Genomic DNA, 13,264 nt, shown 5'->3' on the forward strand with positions numbered 1-13,264 from the left:
CCCCCTTTACTGGAAGCGCATGCGTGAACTGCAGGGAAGGACACGATTGACCACAACGGACACAATTGACAACAATCCCAGTTGAGTAGATTGCTAACCATCAAGGTTTACACCCAAGTAATGGCTACTTAGGTAATATACTGTAGGTTGACCATGGGAAATGGAACTGGATCCCAGCAAGGAGTCAGTATCTTTGAGGGGGGAGAAAATGTGATACTGGGAGCTATAATTACTAATCTCGAGCTTTTCACGTTTGCTTCTATAATTACACTAGGAAGTTTTAACAAGATATCAAGGACAGCGGCTTGTGCACAAATTAAAACACCATAGAAGCCAATGCAATCCATGAATCCAAACCTAGTAAGATGGTCGTTGATTTTCTTTGGAAACTAGAACTTCTCAACTTTTTGCATTCCTAGCAAACAGGTCACATACATGCAATCTGGTTTCAGATCTGCAAGTGATGCTCAGAGTTGCAGGATATTGGTAATGTTCTTTTTAAAATAAAAATTTTAAAGCACCCAACTGAAAGGCCAGATTATAAATAAATGCAAATCAGCTTTCATACAAGATACATTTAATAAATGACTGCACAAACTAGGGTAGGGTTATCAAAATATAGCGTCGTTGCTCACCCAACTAAATTTTCATCTAATTACACAGCACTTTTTGGGAGTCACAGTTCCATTAGATAAGTTATCTCAGAGCCCACTCAAGATACTAAAGCGAAAATTAAATAAAGACTTGCATTTATATAGTGCCTTTCACTACCACCAGATGTCCCAAAGCACTTCACAGCCAAATGAAGTACTTTTTGAAGTGCAGTCACTGTTGTAATGTAGCAGCCAATATGCACACAGCAAGCTCCCACAAACAGCAATGTGATGATAACCAGATAATCTGTTTTATTGACGTCGATTGAGGGAAAATATTGGCCAGGACACAGGATAACTCCCCTACACTTTTTCGAATAGTGCCATGGGATCTTATGTCCACCTGCGAGGGCAGACGAGGCCTCGGTTTAAAATTTCATCCGAAAGACAGCACTCAGGTGCAGCCCTCCCTCGGTACTGCACTGGAGTGTCAGCCTAGATTGGTGTGCTCAAGTCTCTGGAGTGGGATTTGAACCCACAAACTTCTGACTCGGGAAGCGAGGGTGCTGCCCACTGAGCCACGGCCGACACTACTGCAAAAAAGTGCTGAATTTGAACAAATGGAAAATTTAAAGACCTGAAGTGGGGAGGGGCACAGTGTGAGCAGATTTGCTGACTTTACAAATAGAAGAGATAGCTGCCCAATGGAGGGGAAGCTTCCTTACACCACATTAAGAGTTCGAACGAGTTATAAGTTAGTTACCGGATTGGCATTCTTTGCACCAACGCTGGCCCTCTGTACAATAAGCTTCTTATCCCCAAGCTGCATTCCATTCAATCCTGCAATAGCCTAAAGAGAGAACATGTTATTCAGAACAGAAGCATGTTTGGTGAAAAAAAATCTGTCCAAGAATTGCATCAATTTTCAAATATTATAATATATACTAGGCTTTAAAGACACAACATTGGGGAAGATTTCCTTTGTGGACTTCATGCAGCAAAGCTGTAAACATGTTCTTTATAATCCAGTTTACGATTTCACTATACATAGCGCGTAAAGCAAATCATCCCCAATGTCCTAATGAATCAGTTGAATTAAAAACTGGTTTCTGAAAAACACAAAACTGCACATTGTTACACAGATACTGTACAATGCAGCACTAAGAGCATGAATTATATTGCACGCCTCAAATTACAGGTTTCCACAAACATTGTTTTTCTGTAGTTCAGATTTTACCACCTCCCCATTTTGAACCCCAATTCCCTATTGAAGCTCTTCATAAAAAACCTACCAAGAAGCAAGTAACTGAAACTGTGGGCTTCTCCACAAATTTGCAAGGATCAGCTGGTAGGAAGTAGACATACCTGAAGCCCCCGGTGGAGACCCAGCAGAAAACTGATGAAACTCATCATGCTTATGGTTGACAGGCTTGAGTGTTGGTCTCCACAGAAGTTTAAGCCTGCAACCAGAGATGCAATGTGATCCCAGGCTGTAAGAACCAAAAGGCTGGCCGTCACCAAGCTCTCCTAGAAGCCAATGACTACGGTATTTCTTAGGACAGTGGTCCACTTCCCCCTTACCTGTGGCCCACAGGAGACCCCCTCTGCTCCATGTACATGGGCCTGCATTCACAGTCCATCAGCACAGAGAATAAATGAAAGTGTGCGAGAGTGCGAATGACAGGCAAGATTGCAGTGCTCAGTGAGTCACGCTGCCTTAAGAGATGGAAGCTACTGGCTGTAGACATTAACAGCACTGTCTTGAGAAACATTCATTCACATCAGTAGTACATTTAGTGTACAAACTACATGCAGCATGTTAGGTTGGTGTTCTAGAATTGCTGCTGTTGTGACCGTTAGGGTGGGCTTGTTGGAACTAATGACCTTTTCTTATTCCTAACGGTTGCATTGTTAGCACGTGTACCCCGTGGGAAGAGATGTTGGGGAAATCCCTGATCAGCTGGTGAACCTGATCCAGTGATTCTTTACACATTTACTCAAACCCATGAAAAGTTGGGATTGCACAAGTTGAAAAATTGTCCAGCATCAACAGCACCACCAGTTACAAAATAAGGATTTCCACCTCTATTATATATGACAGTATATTCATGCAAACTTACCAGTTGTAGTTAGCTGAAGCAGCAGTGTGTTGACCAAAAGCAATAAGTGAAGTGACATGAAAGGATGACACCCAGCATGCAAAGCACAAGGTAAGCAAGAGACAGAGTGGGATGCATGATGTACAATGTCCCGCAACAGTGCGCTCAACATCTCATCTCCAGTAACCACAGGAGTGTTGAAAGGATGTGGGGATTATGCAATTAAAGTGAACCATAGCTTCCCCACCTAAAAAGTACAAAAGCCAGGACAAGACAGAAAGGAAGGAATGATACCAAACAGCATAAATTTGTGATTGCAGCCACTGGAGGAAGGAGGAGAAACACAGTGCAACAAGTGAAATGCACAACAGAAATGAGAAGCAGGCAATCCACAGAATGACCTGTCCATGTGTTACATTCTATTCTATGGTCTTTTACTCAAAAAGCATTCAAAGTATATTCCTTACCTTTTATCCAGCACATCCCAGGTTCTACCGTTCATTTTTTGCTCCCGCCTCCATTGAAAAAAGGTTGCACCTAGTTGGCTCCAAAGAACCCTCCCCCCTCCCAGTCAACTGAATTCTACAACTCTGAAGACCGACAGACACAACCAGGTCAATTTCCCAGCAGCAAATTACAACCGTTCACTGCACAAGTTCTCTCGTCTGTCGCACCAGAAGCCCAAATGCTCCCAGGTGAGACAACTCGTGGCACATGAAGGGCTAACTATTAACTATACTATGAGTCAACAATATATTTTTCCAATTATCCAAACCATGTTTTTCCATTATATTCACGCACCCAGCTATCTGAACGATATTAAAATAAACTAAATATGCCATGTACAATTCCAATAATATAGAATAGATCATACCTGATCAGTAACATTGACATCCACATATTCACAGAAGGCATAGCCTTTGGACAGAGATGTTGCACTATCCTTCACTAGGTTAAAAGCTTTCAGTGGGCCAAATGAAGTCAGAAGTTCTTTCACCTGCAAGTCAAAACCAACAGTGCAACAGTGAATGAGTAATTATTCAAAACTAAAATAATCTATTAAATACTATACAAATTTCCCAAATTAGTATCCAAGTTTGGGATTAAAAACTCTTTATAGGTACTGGGCATACATTGTGGAAGAGCCAATCCAACAGACTATAGCCTTTTTCTTTTACCTTCAATGTGATTGCAATTTCAAATATCAGCAATTCAGCTATATGTAGACAGTCTGAAGTTTAAGAACAGGCCTCAAGTCAACTCTTAATCAGATACTCAGGGAAGCAGTTCTCCCCACACTAAGGTGAAAAGATTCCCAGTTAAATCAAACAAGCAGCAGCCAGCACCAAGGCACAGTTACACATTTAACCACATCAGAACACCAATCCTTCAGATTCTGGTTTGAACAAAACTCTCCAAATACTAAAAATAAAAGCAAGTGAAGAGTTCGCCACCTCTTGCCTGCACAATAAATCCCACGGTGCTAGCAAGAGACACCTCCAATTTAAAAAAAAGAGATCCTTTACACAATAAACAACCTCTTAGTTGAAAAAAATAAGTTTCTTTTCTGACCAGCTTACATTAACACATCAGGCTTTTACCAAATTTAATAACTAAATACTGTACTTGATTGTAGAAATGGAAAATGCTACTTATCTTAAGTGACTTTACAAATCTTTGTATCAGTTAGCTAAACCTCATGGAAGTGATTTTCACAGCACAGATGAAGTGTGGGATTGGAGACAGGAAGAGGAGGAAGGACCAAGGATGCATATCTTGGGTTCAGAGGCAACAGCGATTTTGCCAAAGATGTCCCATTTGTATAAATGCAATCCGAATGTAGGCCTGTTCTTATACTTGCACTGATCTGCTAATTAAAAACAAATTGGGCAACAATGACCTAGTTGGATTATTAATTTTAACAAAAGGACATTCAAGCATCAAAAAAAAGCAGCACAGGAGCTTGGGCAGTGAATGACCCAAACAAGGGTTCGAATTAAACCATACAACTAGAACAGTTTGCATACCACTAGCAACTGGTGCTGCACGGACCATTAGAAAATGTTAAAACACCATGCACTATGCAAAATTCAAACAGGGCATACAATCCTAAGCATCCCCCCCCACCCCCCCCCCACCCCCAAACAAACAATGTTTAAGAATTTGCTTTCTGGCCCCAACATTGTGCATTTCTTCCTTCACACTCCAACATTAAACTACATCAATATTAACTTTTCCAAATTAAATGCTAACACTTTGAAGCACTTCCACTCAAAATGTGAACAACCCCATTGGAATACATACAAATACACATGCAATCCCCAAGCAGAGTGTTTGACTGGAGGCCAGAGTTCGGTTTCACTGGATTGCTTGTTCCCGACTCCATAAACTCGTCCATTTCATGTAAATGAGGCTACATTTTTCTTAAGGCAAGTTGAAACCTGAAAACTTGATACCAATGCTATTGGTCTACCCACATCCTCTATCCATGCAGTGGACAGAAGGAATCATGCTGCCTCCTTTAGCTGCAATGGCCCTGGTCACTGACGTCTGACAGCCATCAGGACTGTTCCCCAACCTACTGACTGACGGGAGGTGGACTTGGGAGTAGAGTTTATCTCTGCCACCCTTCTCCCAACATGAAATAGTTCAACCAAGAGGAGATATTCCATCTAGCTGCCTAACTAAAAAAACAATGAAACTTAATCAACAACCTGAATGAATGGCAGGGAGGTTCTCTACTGCTTGGGCTATCAGGCTGCATAACACAATGATGATTTAAAGACTATCGTTCAATTGCACAACACTTGAAAATGCCAACCAGTAATCACTGCATACATAGAAGTTCCTTACTTATTTTAAAAACAAAGAATCTCCCTCCCATGGTCCAGAACCAAAGGGAAGGGTCTTCATAATTGTTATTACATTTCAAAATTAAAATGTAGAGAGGATAAAAGGTCATGGGATATAGAGAACTGGTTCAATTTCATTTCACTAGATTACATGATTACAAAGGGGTTGTCACCTTTGGTGCAATTACCTCATCTAAGCCTTGAAGAAAAGACCAGTGCCTTGAAATTAAGCTGCAGGATAACCGTGTACAACCAATTTATTTTAAAATGTGTTAACGCCGCTGCTCAGTCAGAAATTTCAGGCAAATGCGTTAAACTCTCAAAGCCTAGGCTTATTTTTTTTGTCCTTTTGAGTGCACAGGGATTCAGACACCTCGGGGCCTCCTCCGTGTACACTGGGATTCACACACCTCTCGGACCCTCTCTCCTGTATCCAAAATACTAATAGAATCCAGGCATTTTAAAGTTTTTCAGAACTCTGGACTCCAGACATGGGTTATTTTTTAAAGACACAAGCAAATTGATGTCTTTTCAGCCTTCAAGAGATTAACCCATTGAGGACTACCTGCATCAATTCAATTGTAGAATTTTATGTGCATTATTGTTGAAGAAGAAATGCCCTTGGGGTATATAAATCTTGACATTTTAAGCATTCAAAGTGATTGGAAAGCGATGGAAACGTTCGTATATCGAAGAGCATAAAGTAAATATGGTTCTCAAGGGGTTAATTAAGGCATTTTAGTCCAATGAGAAACTACAGGCTCAGATATCTCAACAAAAAAAAAAATCTTCATAAAGAAACAGAAAACTTGTTGAAACAATCCTTGACTATAGGAAAAGTTGGAAAAAAAGAAAAAAAGAAAAAAAAGTCTTACCTCCTACAGACACATACACCATAGGTCTATACGGACTACTTACACCACTACTTTCAGTGGTTTATTCATTTGTACAAGTTTATATTTGTTTTCTCTTTGTTTAGGTCTACCCTCAAAGCCAGCGAATGCTCCCAGGAAGGCTGGGCAGGTCCTAGAGTTGAGGGCAGAGCAGCTGGCTCCGAGGGTATCCGAGTGCGGGACATGAGCTCTTACTTGCCTTGTCTTACAGGTTGGCATGGCAGCAGTAGATCAGTACTACTGAACAAACTATGCGCCAAGACTTACGATCTTACAGGCCCCTAGCTGGGGACAAAGTGGGGGAACAAAAATGAAAGAGCCATGAGTATCAACCAGCAGTGACTACAAAGGAAGGAGTCAGTATAACACTGGCTCACAAATTTAGAATTAGAAAGCAAAACTCCCTGTTCTCATTAAACCGTGCATTTCAGACTTTCTCATGTCGAATATTAATTACAGATTTAATATAATCAATTTTTCCAATTGTTTTTCCCCCCCTCCCCAGTTTAGGTGAGTGTTAAGATAGCCGATATAAATAAATAGCTAAAAAAAATTAAATAAAGTGTTGCCAAGGATCATATCATGTTTTTATTTTACAAGACATATTTGAAATCTATTAAATATTTAACATGGAATTAGGAAGAGAATGTGCACCTTACACAAGGTTTGCGAGAAGCACGGAGAATCGAAGTGTCTAGTAAAAAGTAATCTGAAGAAACGGAAATCAAAATGTATTCACCCAAGGCACATACATCAGGGCTTGAAATTAATATTGATCCAGTACATTCATATGGAAAAGTAAATTCAAAGTATTTTTTTTAAGCAGTCACAGTGCAAACCTCGGCTCTCCATCCGCCAATCAACAAATTCTACAAGAAGTGAAATAGAGTTGTGTTTGCCAAGGACTTCGAGGCTTTAAATCTAAGAATTCTTAATTAAGTCATCAGTTTATAACCAGAGGTTATATTAGTTTGCCGATCTTTATATGGCCGCTGGTGCAGAAGCTTCACTTTCAGCTTTGAATTTACTTGCAAAAAGAGGTCGTCTAGTGCTTCAGGCATGCATGAAACTATCCTTTGGGAATGTTCAAATGATATTTATGTATTATCTTTATATGCAACTTATTTTCAGGTAGTTCAGTCTGGGGATGAAAAAGGTTCAGAACTTGCTTAAAGTCAATGATGCAATATTAACATTTTTTTTTATATATAAAGAAAAAGATGCTTTGGTCAGTGTGCACAAGTGGATTCAACAGTTAATTTTCAGCCCCAAACTCGAGTGCCCTTTGCCCGTTCCTTTAATTTAACTTAAAAAAAAAATCAAGAGCATTTAATAAAAGTAATTAGTAAGTCAACTTGATATGATCCTTCAAAGGCAATTTTATTGTAAAACCAAGCTTGAACTACACAAATTTATCAAAGTGTTTTTTAACACTACATATCATAAGGTAGTAAAGAAATTGACTGTAATTGCATCTCACCTTAATGTGCCGAACGGTTTAGGAATCTAAAAACCTGTAAAAACTGAACTGCTGTGAAAAGAAAATGGGGCTAAAACAAAAAGCTTTACCATTGTGTAAAAAAAAAAATAGGCCACCTTGGCTAACTAAAAGTTCTACAATTCAAATTACCTACACTAATTTACAAACAATTGAAATACTAAAATGGAAAATCATAAGCCACATCCTAAGTGAATAAAAAAAAACAAATTCCTGCAAAGGGGAAGAAAAGGCCCTCTTAAGATGCAAGTTCTCTGCCGGTAATGTTGCTACAGAATGGATTTCACTTTTTTGTTTAGTTTGTGGTGCTGGTATTACAGAACTGGATCTTTAAGACATTGTCACCCTTCAACGGTCCGAGCTGCTGTTTCCCTTGCTGCAAAAGGAAGTCAGTGAAGTTTGCTTGAGCAAAAATGGTGATTTTGTTTATTAGATAACAAATTCTCAGCCAGCCATTTTATTAGATCAACACTTTCACACAAGCAATTTCATATATTTCAGGAAGAAAGTGGGGTCAGGGAAGTGAAGAAAAAAAAGGCGCTATTATTGATTCCAAAACAGGCAACAACAATCCGATTCACCCATCATCTTCACCGTAAAATAACAGACGTTCCTTGTTCAGTGATTTGCCCAGGAAGATCTTGTATATAAATCTCATTTTAAAACCGTTCAGTAAAAGGACTGGTCCAATTACACTGGCTAATAGAAACTTTAGTGATAAAGAAAAAAATGCCATCTTCAAAAAGTAGTTTGGAATCGCATTGGAGAAAGCTGACACCTTGAACAGTCAGTAACTGCAACGTAACTATCAGAGCAGCCATGTTTGGTCAATGGCACAAATCAGTGCAGCTTTGGATATATGAAATTGAAGAGGAGAAAGAGCAGAACAATACTGTCAGCTTTCTCCGAGTGGGTCGTATCCATAGCTACCTGATCATCATTGAGGTAATTGGGCAAACCGCCAATGAAAAGCTTGTGTGGAGAATCCGGAACCACTGTGGAGACAACACCTAGAGAGAGACAAGAGAAACAAACACGGCAATATAAACATCCTGGACTAAAAGCTAGTGGGAGTATGGGTCATTATGTTGCACATTTACCAAAAAAAGTTTTAAAAATGAAAAAATATCAGGATCACACAAAGCATTCACCTTGTGATGAGGTAGGTAAGGGATTCAGAATGTCTGCATCGCCCAGGAGACTTCTACTTGGATTTGGAAGATGGAGCAATGATACACACAGGAGCTATACCCTACAAGGGAGATGATCTGCTTCCATGTGGCATACGAGGGCAGCTGCAGATTTCACGATGCCATCACGCTTATGGATGCCAGCCATCACTCGGACTCAAGCCAACCACAGGGGTGCAAGATGTGCATCTTATGTTTGTTGGGGGGGGGGGGGGGGGGGGGTTAACAAAGGAAGGGTTCAGTTAATGGACTTTGGGTTATGTTTTGCCTTGGAGAGAAAAAAAGTTAACTTAATTAAAATATATGGAACATTTAGGAAGCATATATGTTGGAAATTTATTTTCTGCTCCTTAATTTGAATGAACTCACCCCCTTTTTTTTTAATAAAAAAAAGCAAGCCATGTGTGGGTCAGAGGAAAGCAGAAGCGTAACTGGAAAAGCCTTCTGACTTACAGTGTTGCGAATGTGGCCCTAGTCACATGCGCACGTTCCCAGGCTGGCGGAGAATCTTGCTGCGCCAGCTGCTCCAAACCGGAACATAAAGACTCTGCAGGTTTCCAAAATCCACAAGTGAGTGAACTTTAATAGTTGCAGGGATTAAGAACCGGTGAGGATGGAAAGAGATTAAAATGAAGAAAAAAAGTAGACAAAAATATGTCAAAAGGAAACAGGAAAAATAAATGTTCAAAAGGCAAGAGGAAAACCAAAATAGATAAAGAGAAAAAGAGCAAAAGTGAAGGCGAATTCTTTTCATAGTGTATCTCCCCCCCCCCCCACAAGAGCTAAAGCAGCATTTTGTTTTCAAATTCCAAGCCTTAAATACTGGAAGCCAATGACTTACGTTTTAAACATTATCTGAACCCATTAACCATTACTGAATCTCCAATACAAAAGCAAAATACTGCGGATGTTGGAAATCTGGAAAAAACAGAAAATGCTGGAAATACTCAGCAGGTCAGGCAGCATCTGTAGAGAGAGAAACAGAGTTAACGTTTCAGGTCAATGACCTTTCGTCAAAACTGGAAAAACTTGGAGATGTAACAGGTTTTTAAGCAGGTGTAGGGGGAGGGGAGGAAAGAACAAAAGGGAAGGTCTGTGATAGGATGGAAGGCAGGAGTGATTAAATGACAAAAGGGATGATGGTGCGAGGCAAAAGGAGCTGGTAATGGGACAAGTGAAGAAACAAAAGACTCTAGATGAGATAAATGGCAATGGCAGAATCATCAACAGCTGCCATGCGAGAAAAGAAAATTGGGGTTGAGGTTATGGTCTGGAATTGTTGAACTCGATGTTGAGTCCAGATGGCTGTAATATGCCTAATCGAAAGATGAGGTGCTGTTCCTCGAGCTTACGTTGCGCTTCAGTGGAACAGTGTAAGAGGCCGAGGACGGAGAGGTCAGAGTGGGAGTGGAACAGAGAACTAAAGTGACAGGCGACCGGAAGCTCAGGGTCACCTTTACAGACTGAACGGAGGTGTTCCGCAAAGCGATCACCTAATCTGCGTTTGGTCTCCCCAATGTAGAGGAGACCGCATTGTGAGCAGCGAATACAGTATACCACTCGACTCCCACTCTGACCTCTCCGTCCTTGGCCTCTCACACTGTTACAACGAAGCTCAGCGTAAGCTCGAGGAACAGCACCTCATCTTTCGATTAGGCACTTTACAGCCTTCGGGACTCAACATCGAGTTCAACAATTTCAGACCATAACCGCCACCCCAATTTTTTTTTCTCGCATGGCAGCTGTTGATGATCCTGCCATTGCCATTTACACTTCATCTAGAGTCTTTTGTTTCTTAACTTGTTCCATTACCATCTCCTTTTGCCTTGCACCATCATCCCTTTTGTCTTTTAATCTCTCCTGCCTTCCATCCTATCAGACCTTCCCTTTTGTTCTTTCCTCCCCTCCTCCCTACACTTGCATAAAATCCTGTTCCATCTCCAACCTTTTCCAGTTCTGACGAAGGGTCATTGACCTGAAACGTTAACTCTGTTTCTCTCTCTACAGATGCTGCCTGACCTGCTGAGTATTTCCAGCAGTTTCTGTTTTTATTACCGAATCTCTGTTCAATTTACTTACTGCTTAATTTCACAGCATCTAATAAAACACGAGTAATAGGGGCTTAGCCAAACAATCACCATTATTTCCTCTCAAGCGACTTGGCTAAAGATGCATAGGCACTTATTCAAGTCAGACATTTTAAGCACCTCGTGAGATCAGTGCTGCAGGCACACAAGCATGATAACTACGGCATTCCATCTTCTACTATGGCAATCTGGCAGAGTCAGCAGCCTCCTGAGAGGGGAGCCTCAGTACACAAGGCTCAAGCACTCTTGGCTGAACTCTTGATCACTGGAAATAACCCCCCCCACCCAAAAAAAAAGTATTTGAGGAAACTATTTTAGGTAAGAATGGTGTTGTACAACATTTTCTGACCCATTTTAATGTCATTTCTGATGTCAACATAATCTTCCTTGTATCAGGTTGCAACTCAGAATGTTCATACATTCCTCGAGTCAGATAGCCACCCTGAGTTTTTCATCCACAGAATTATAATTCTGCTGTGCGAGTTCTGACACTGACTTTCCTTGCATTTTGTTTGCAATAGTATCTGCATTTTGTTTAATTTTGTTTTTTTTGGTAAGATGTTTGTATAAATCGTTTTTTCTCTATTTTAGCCAACAAATAGCTGACGTAAGTAACATTTTGGTGTCCTGACATTACATCTGATGCATGCAGTATACTTAAACCTGCAAAGGAAGTCCAGCACACAGATGTTGCATTTTTTGACGGACCTGGAACATGGAAAGAAGGTTGCTCAGACATGCCTGGCAGAGGTTGGTAATCATGGGGACGTCGGATCTTCAAAGACTGACCCTGGAAGATGATGCCATCGAATGCCATGGCTTGTGTAGTTTCATCAACTGAACGGAACTAAAAAGAACAGCAATGCAATATTAAAGATACCATGTTGAGAAAAAAACACGACCAGATCAAACAGACAATTAAACAGAGGCACAAAATGCTTCAGTGTTTTTAGACGGAGCAGATCTTAAACTAAAGAAATACTCAAGAGCAGCTTTATCCTCCGACAAGATACGACTTTCATACAGGGAGGAGAGAGAAACTGGGAGGGGCAAGTCAATCCAGACTGCTCTTCCATTCCGCACAGCAACTGATTCAAGACCAGCATTGCCAGAGATTTGGAAGCAGTTTGCCTGCCTACTCTCTCTAGTGGAAACATGCACATAGCAATAAGCAACTGAAGATGGGAAGAAATGAAATTCTTACATGAAACATTTTTTTTAAAAAGTAGAGGTCATTTTATAAGCTGTTAGCATATGAGGAAGTAAATACACTACACTCCTTTAACAACTGTTATTAATTCATATATTCTTCTCACCGGCTACAGGTTTTCCTCCAGTAATTAACTTGCGTGCGCATAGTGACATACCAGGTTACTGCCCTAAACTGACTATCAGTTCAAATTAGGAATTCAGTTCAACCAATTAGGTTACCGCCTTGTAATCATTCCAAATATCCATTATTTTAAATTTTGACACGCGCATGTCCTCAAAAGGGTTAGCCCAAGGCTGTGCACAATAAACAATCTATTCTACAGCAGACCTCATCTCAAATAGAAGGATCTTGATCAAGGACGACGGGACTTATATACATTTGTTCCGTTCAAGTAACTGACAACTTACGCCACTCAAAGTAAGGAAAGTTGGACAAAGAAAAAGTTGTTTCAAAAAGAATCAGGTAGAATTGTAAGACAGAGGCTTACCTCGAGAAAAGCAAAGTTTTTATCTTGGTTGATCTGCACGGCCAATACAGGGTTCCCTGGAGCCTGCGACAACCCAGCAAGGCGCATCTGAGCATTAAAGAAGTCTGCCATGGCTTCCTAAGGGCAAAAAGGGTATAGACGCTTTAAAATCTGTTCATGAGTATCACCGTATCACAAATATATGCACTTTTCCAGCAATTTGACATGCTATCAGTACTTTAAAATGTCAACCAATAACAGCTCAATTTTCTACTAAACCCATGTACAGGAAACTTTCATTTAAACAGAGGTTAAATCTCCTGAATGCTCTATCCACCGGCAAAAGTCAGGAGTCGGTTCAGATAACTTTTTG

General features: G+C 40.4%; 1 protein-coding gene across 7 annotated transcripts in view; it reads right to left on the minus strand.

Moving 5' to 3' along the window:
* Positions 1 to 13,264, minus strand: part of LOC147102654 (splicing factor U2AF 65 kDa subunit-like) — a 39,577-nt gene that overhangs the window by 8,811 nt on the left and 17,502 nt on the right. For 2 of the 7 annotated variants that reach the window (XM_085963341.1, XM_085963348.1), the window contains 6 exons: positions 12,913 to 13,029; positions 11,876 to 12,059; positions 8,866 to 8,945; positions 6,705 to 6,722; positions 3,567 to 3,689; positions 1,357 to 1,443 (listed from right to left, as the gene is read on the minus strand). In XM_085963341.1, coding sequence (XP_085819467.1) covers positions 1,357 to 1,443; positions 3,567 to 3,689; positions 6,705 to 6,722; positions 8,866 to 8,945; positions 11,876 to 12,059; positions 12,913 to 13,029 — 609 coding nt within the window. The remainder of the gene's footprint in view (positions 1 to 1,356; positions 1,444 to 3,566; positions 3,690 to 6,704; positions 6,723 to 8,865; positions 8,946 to 11,875; positions 12,060 to 12,912; positions 13,030 to 13,264) is intronic. The other 5 variants (XM_085963346.1, XM_085963343.1, XM_085963342.1 and 2 more) reach the window with 5 other exon arrangements.

Source organism: Somniosus microcephalus, chromosome 21, assembly GCF_052327205.1.
Source record: "Somniosus microcephalus isolate GS21.2 chromosome 21, FLI_Smic_1.0, whole genome shotgun sequence".
NCBI classification, from domain to species: domain Eukaryota; kingdom Metazoa; phylum Chordata; class Chondrichthyes; order Squaliformes; family Somniosidae; genus Somniosus; species Somniosus microcephalus.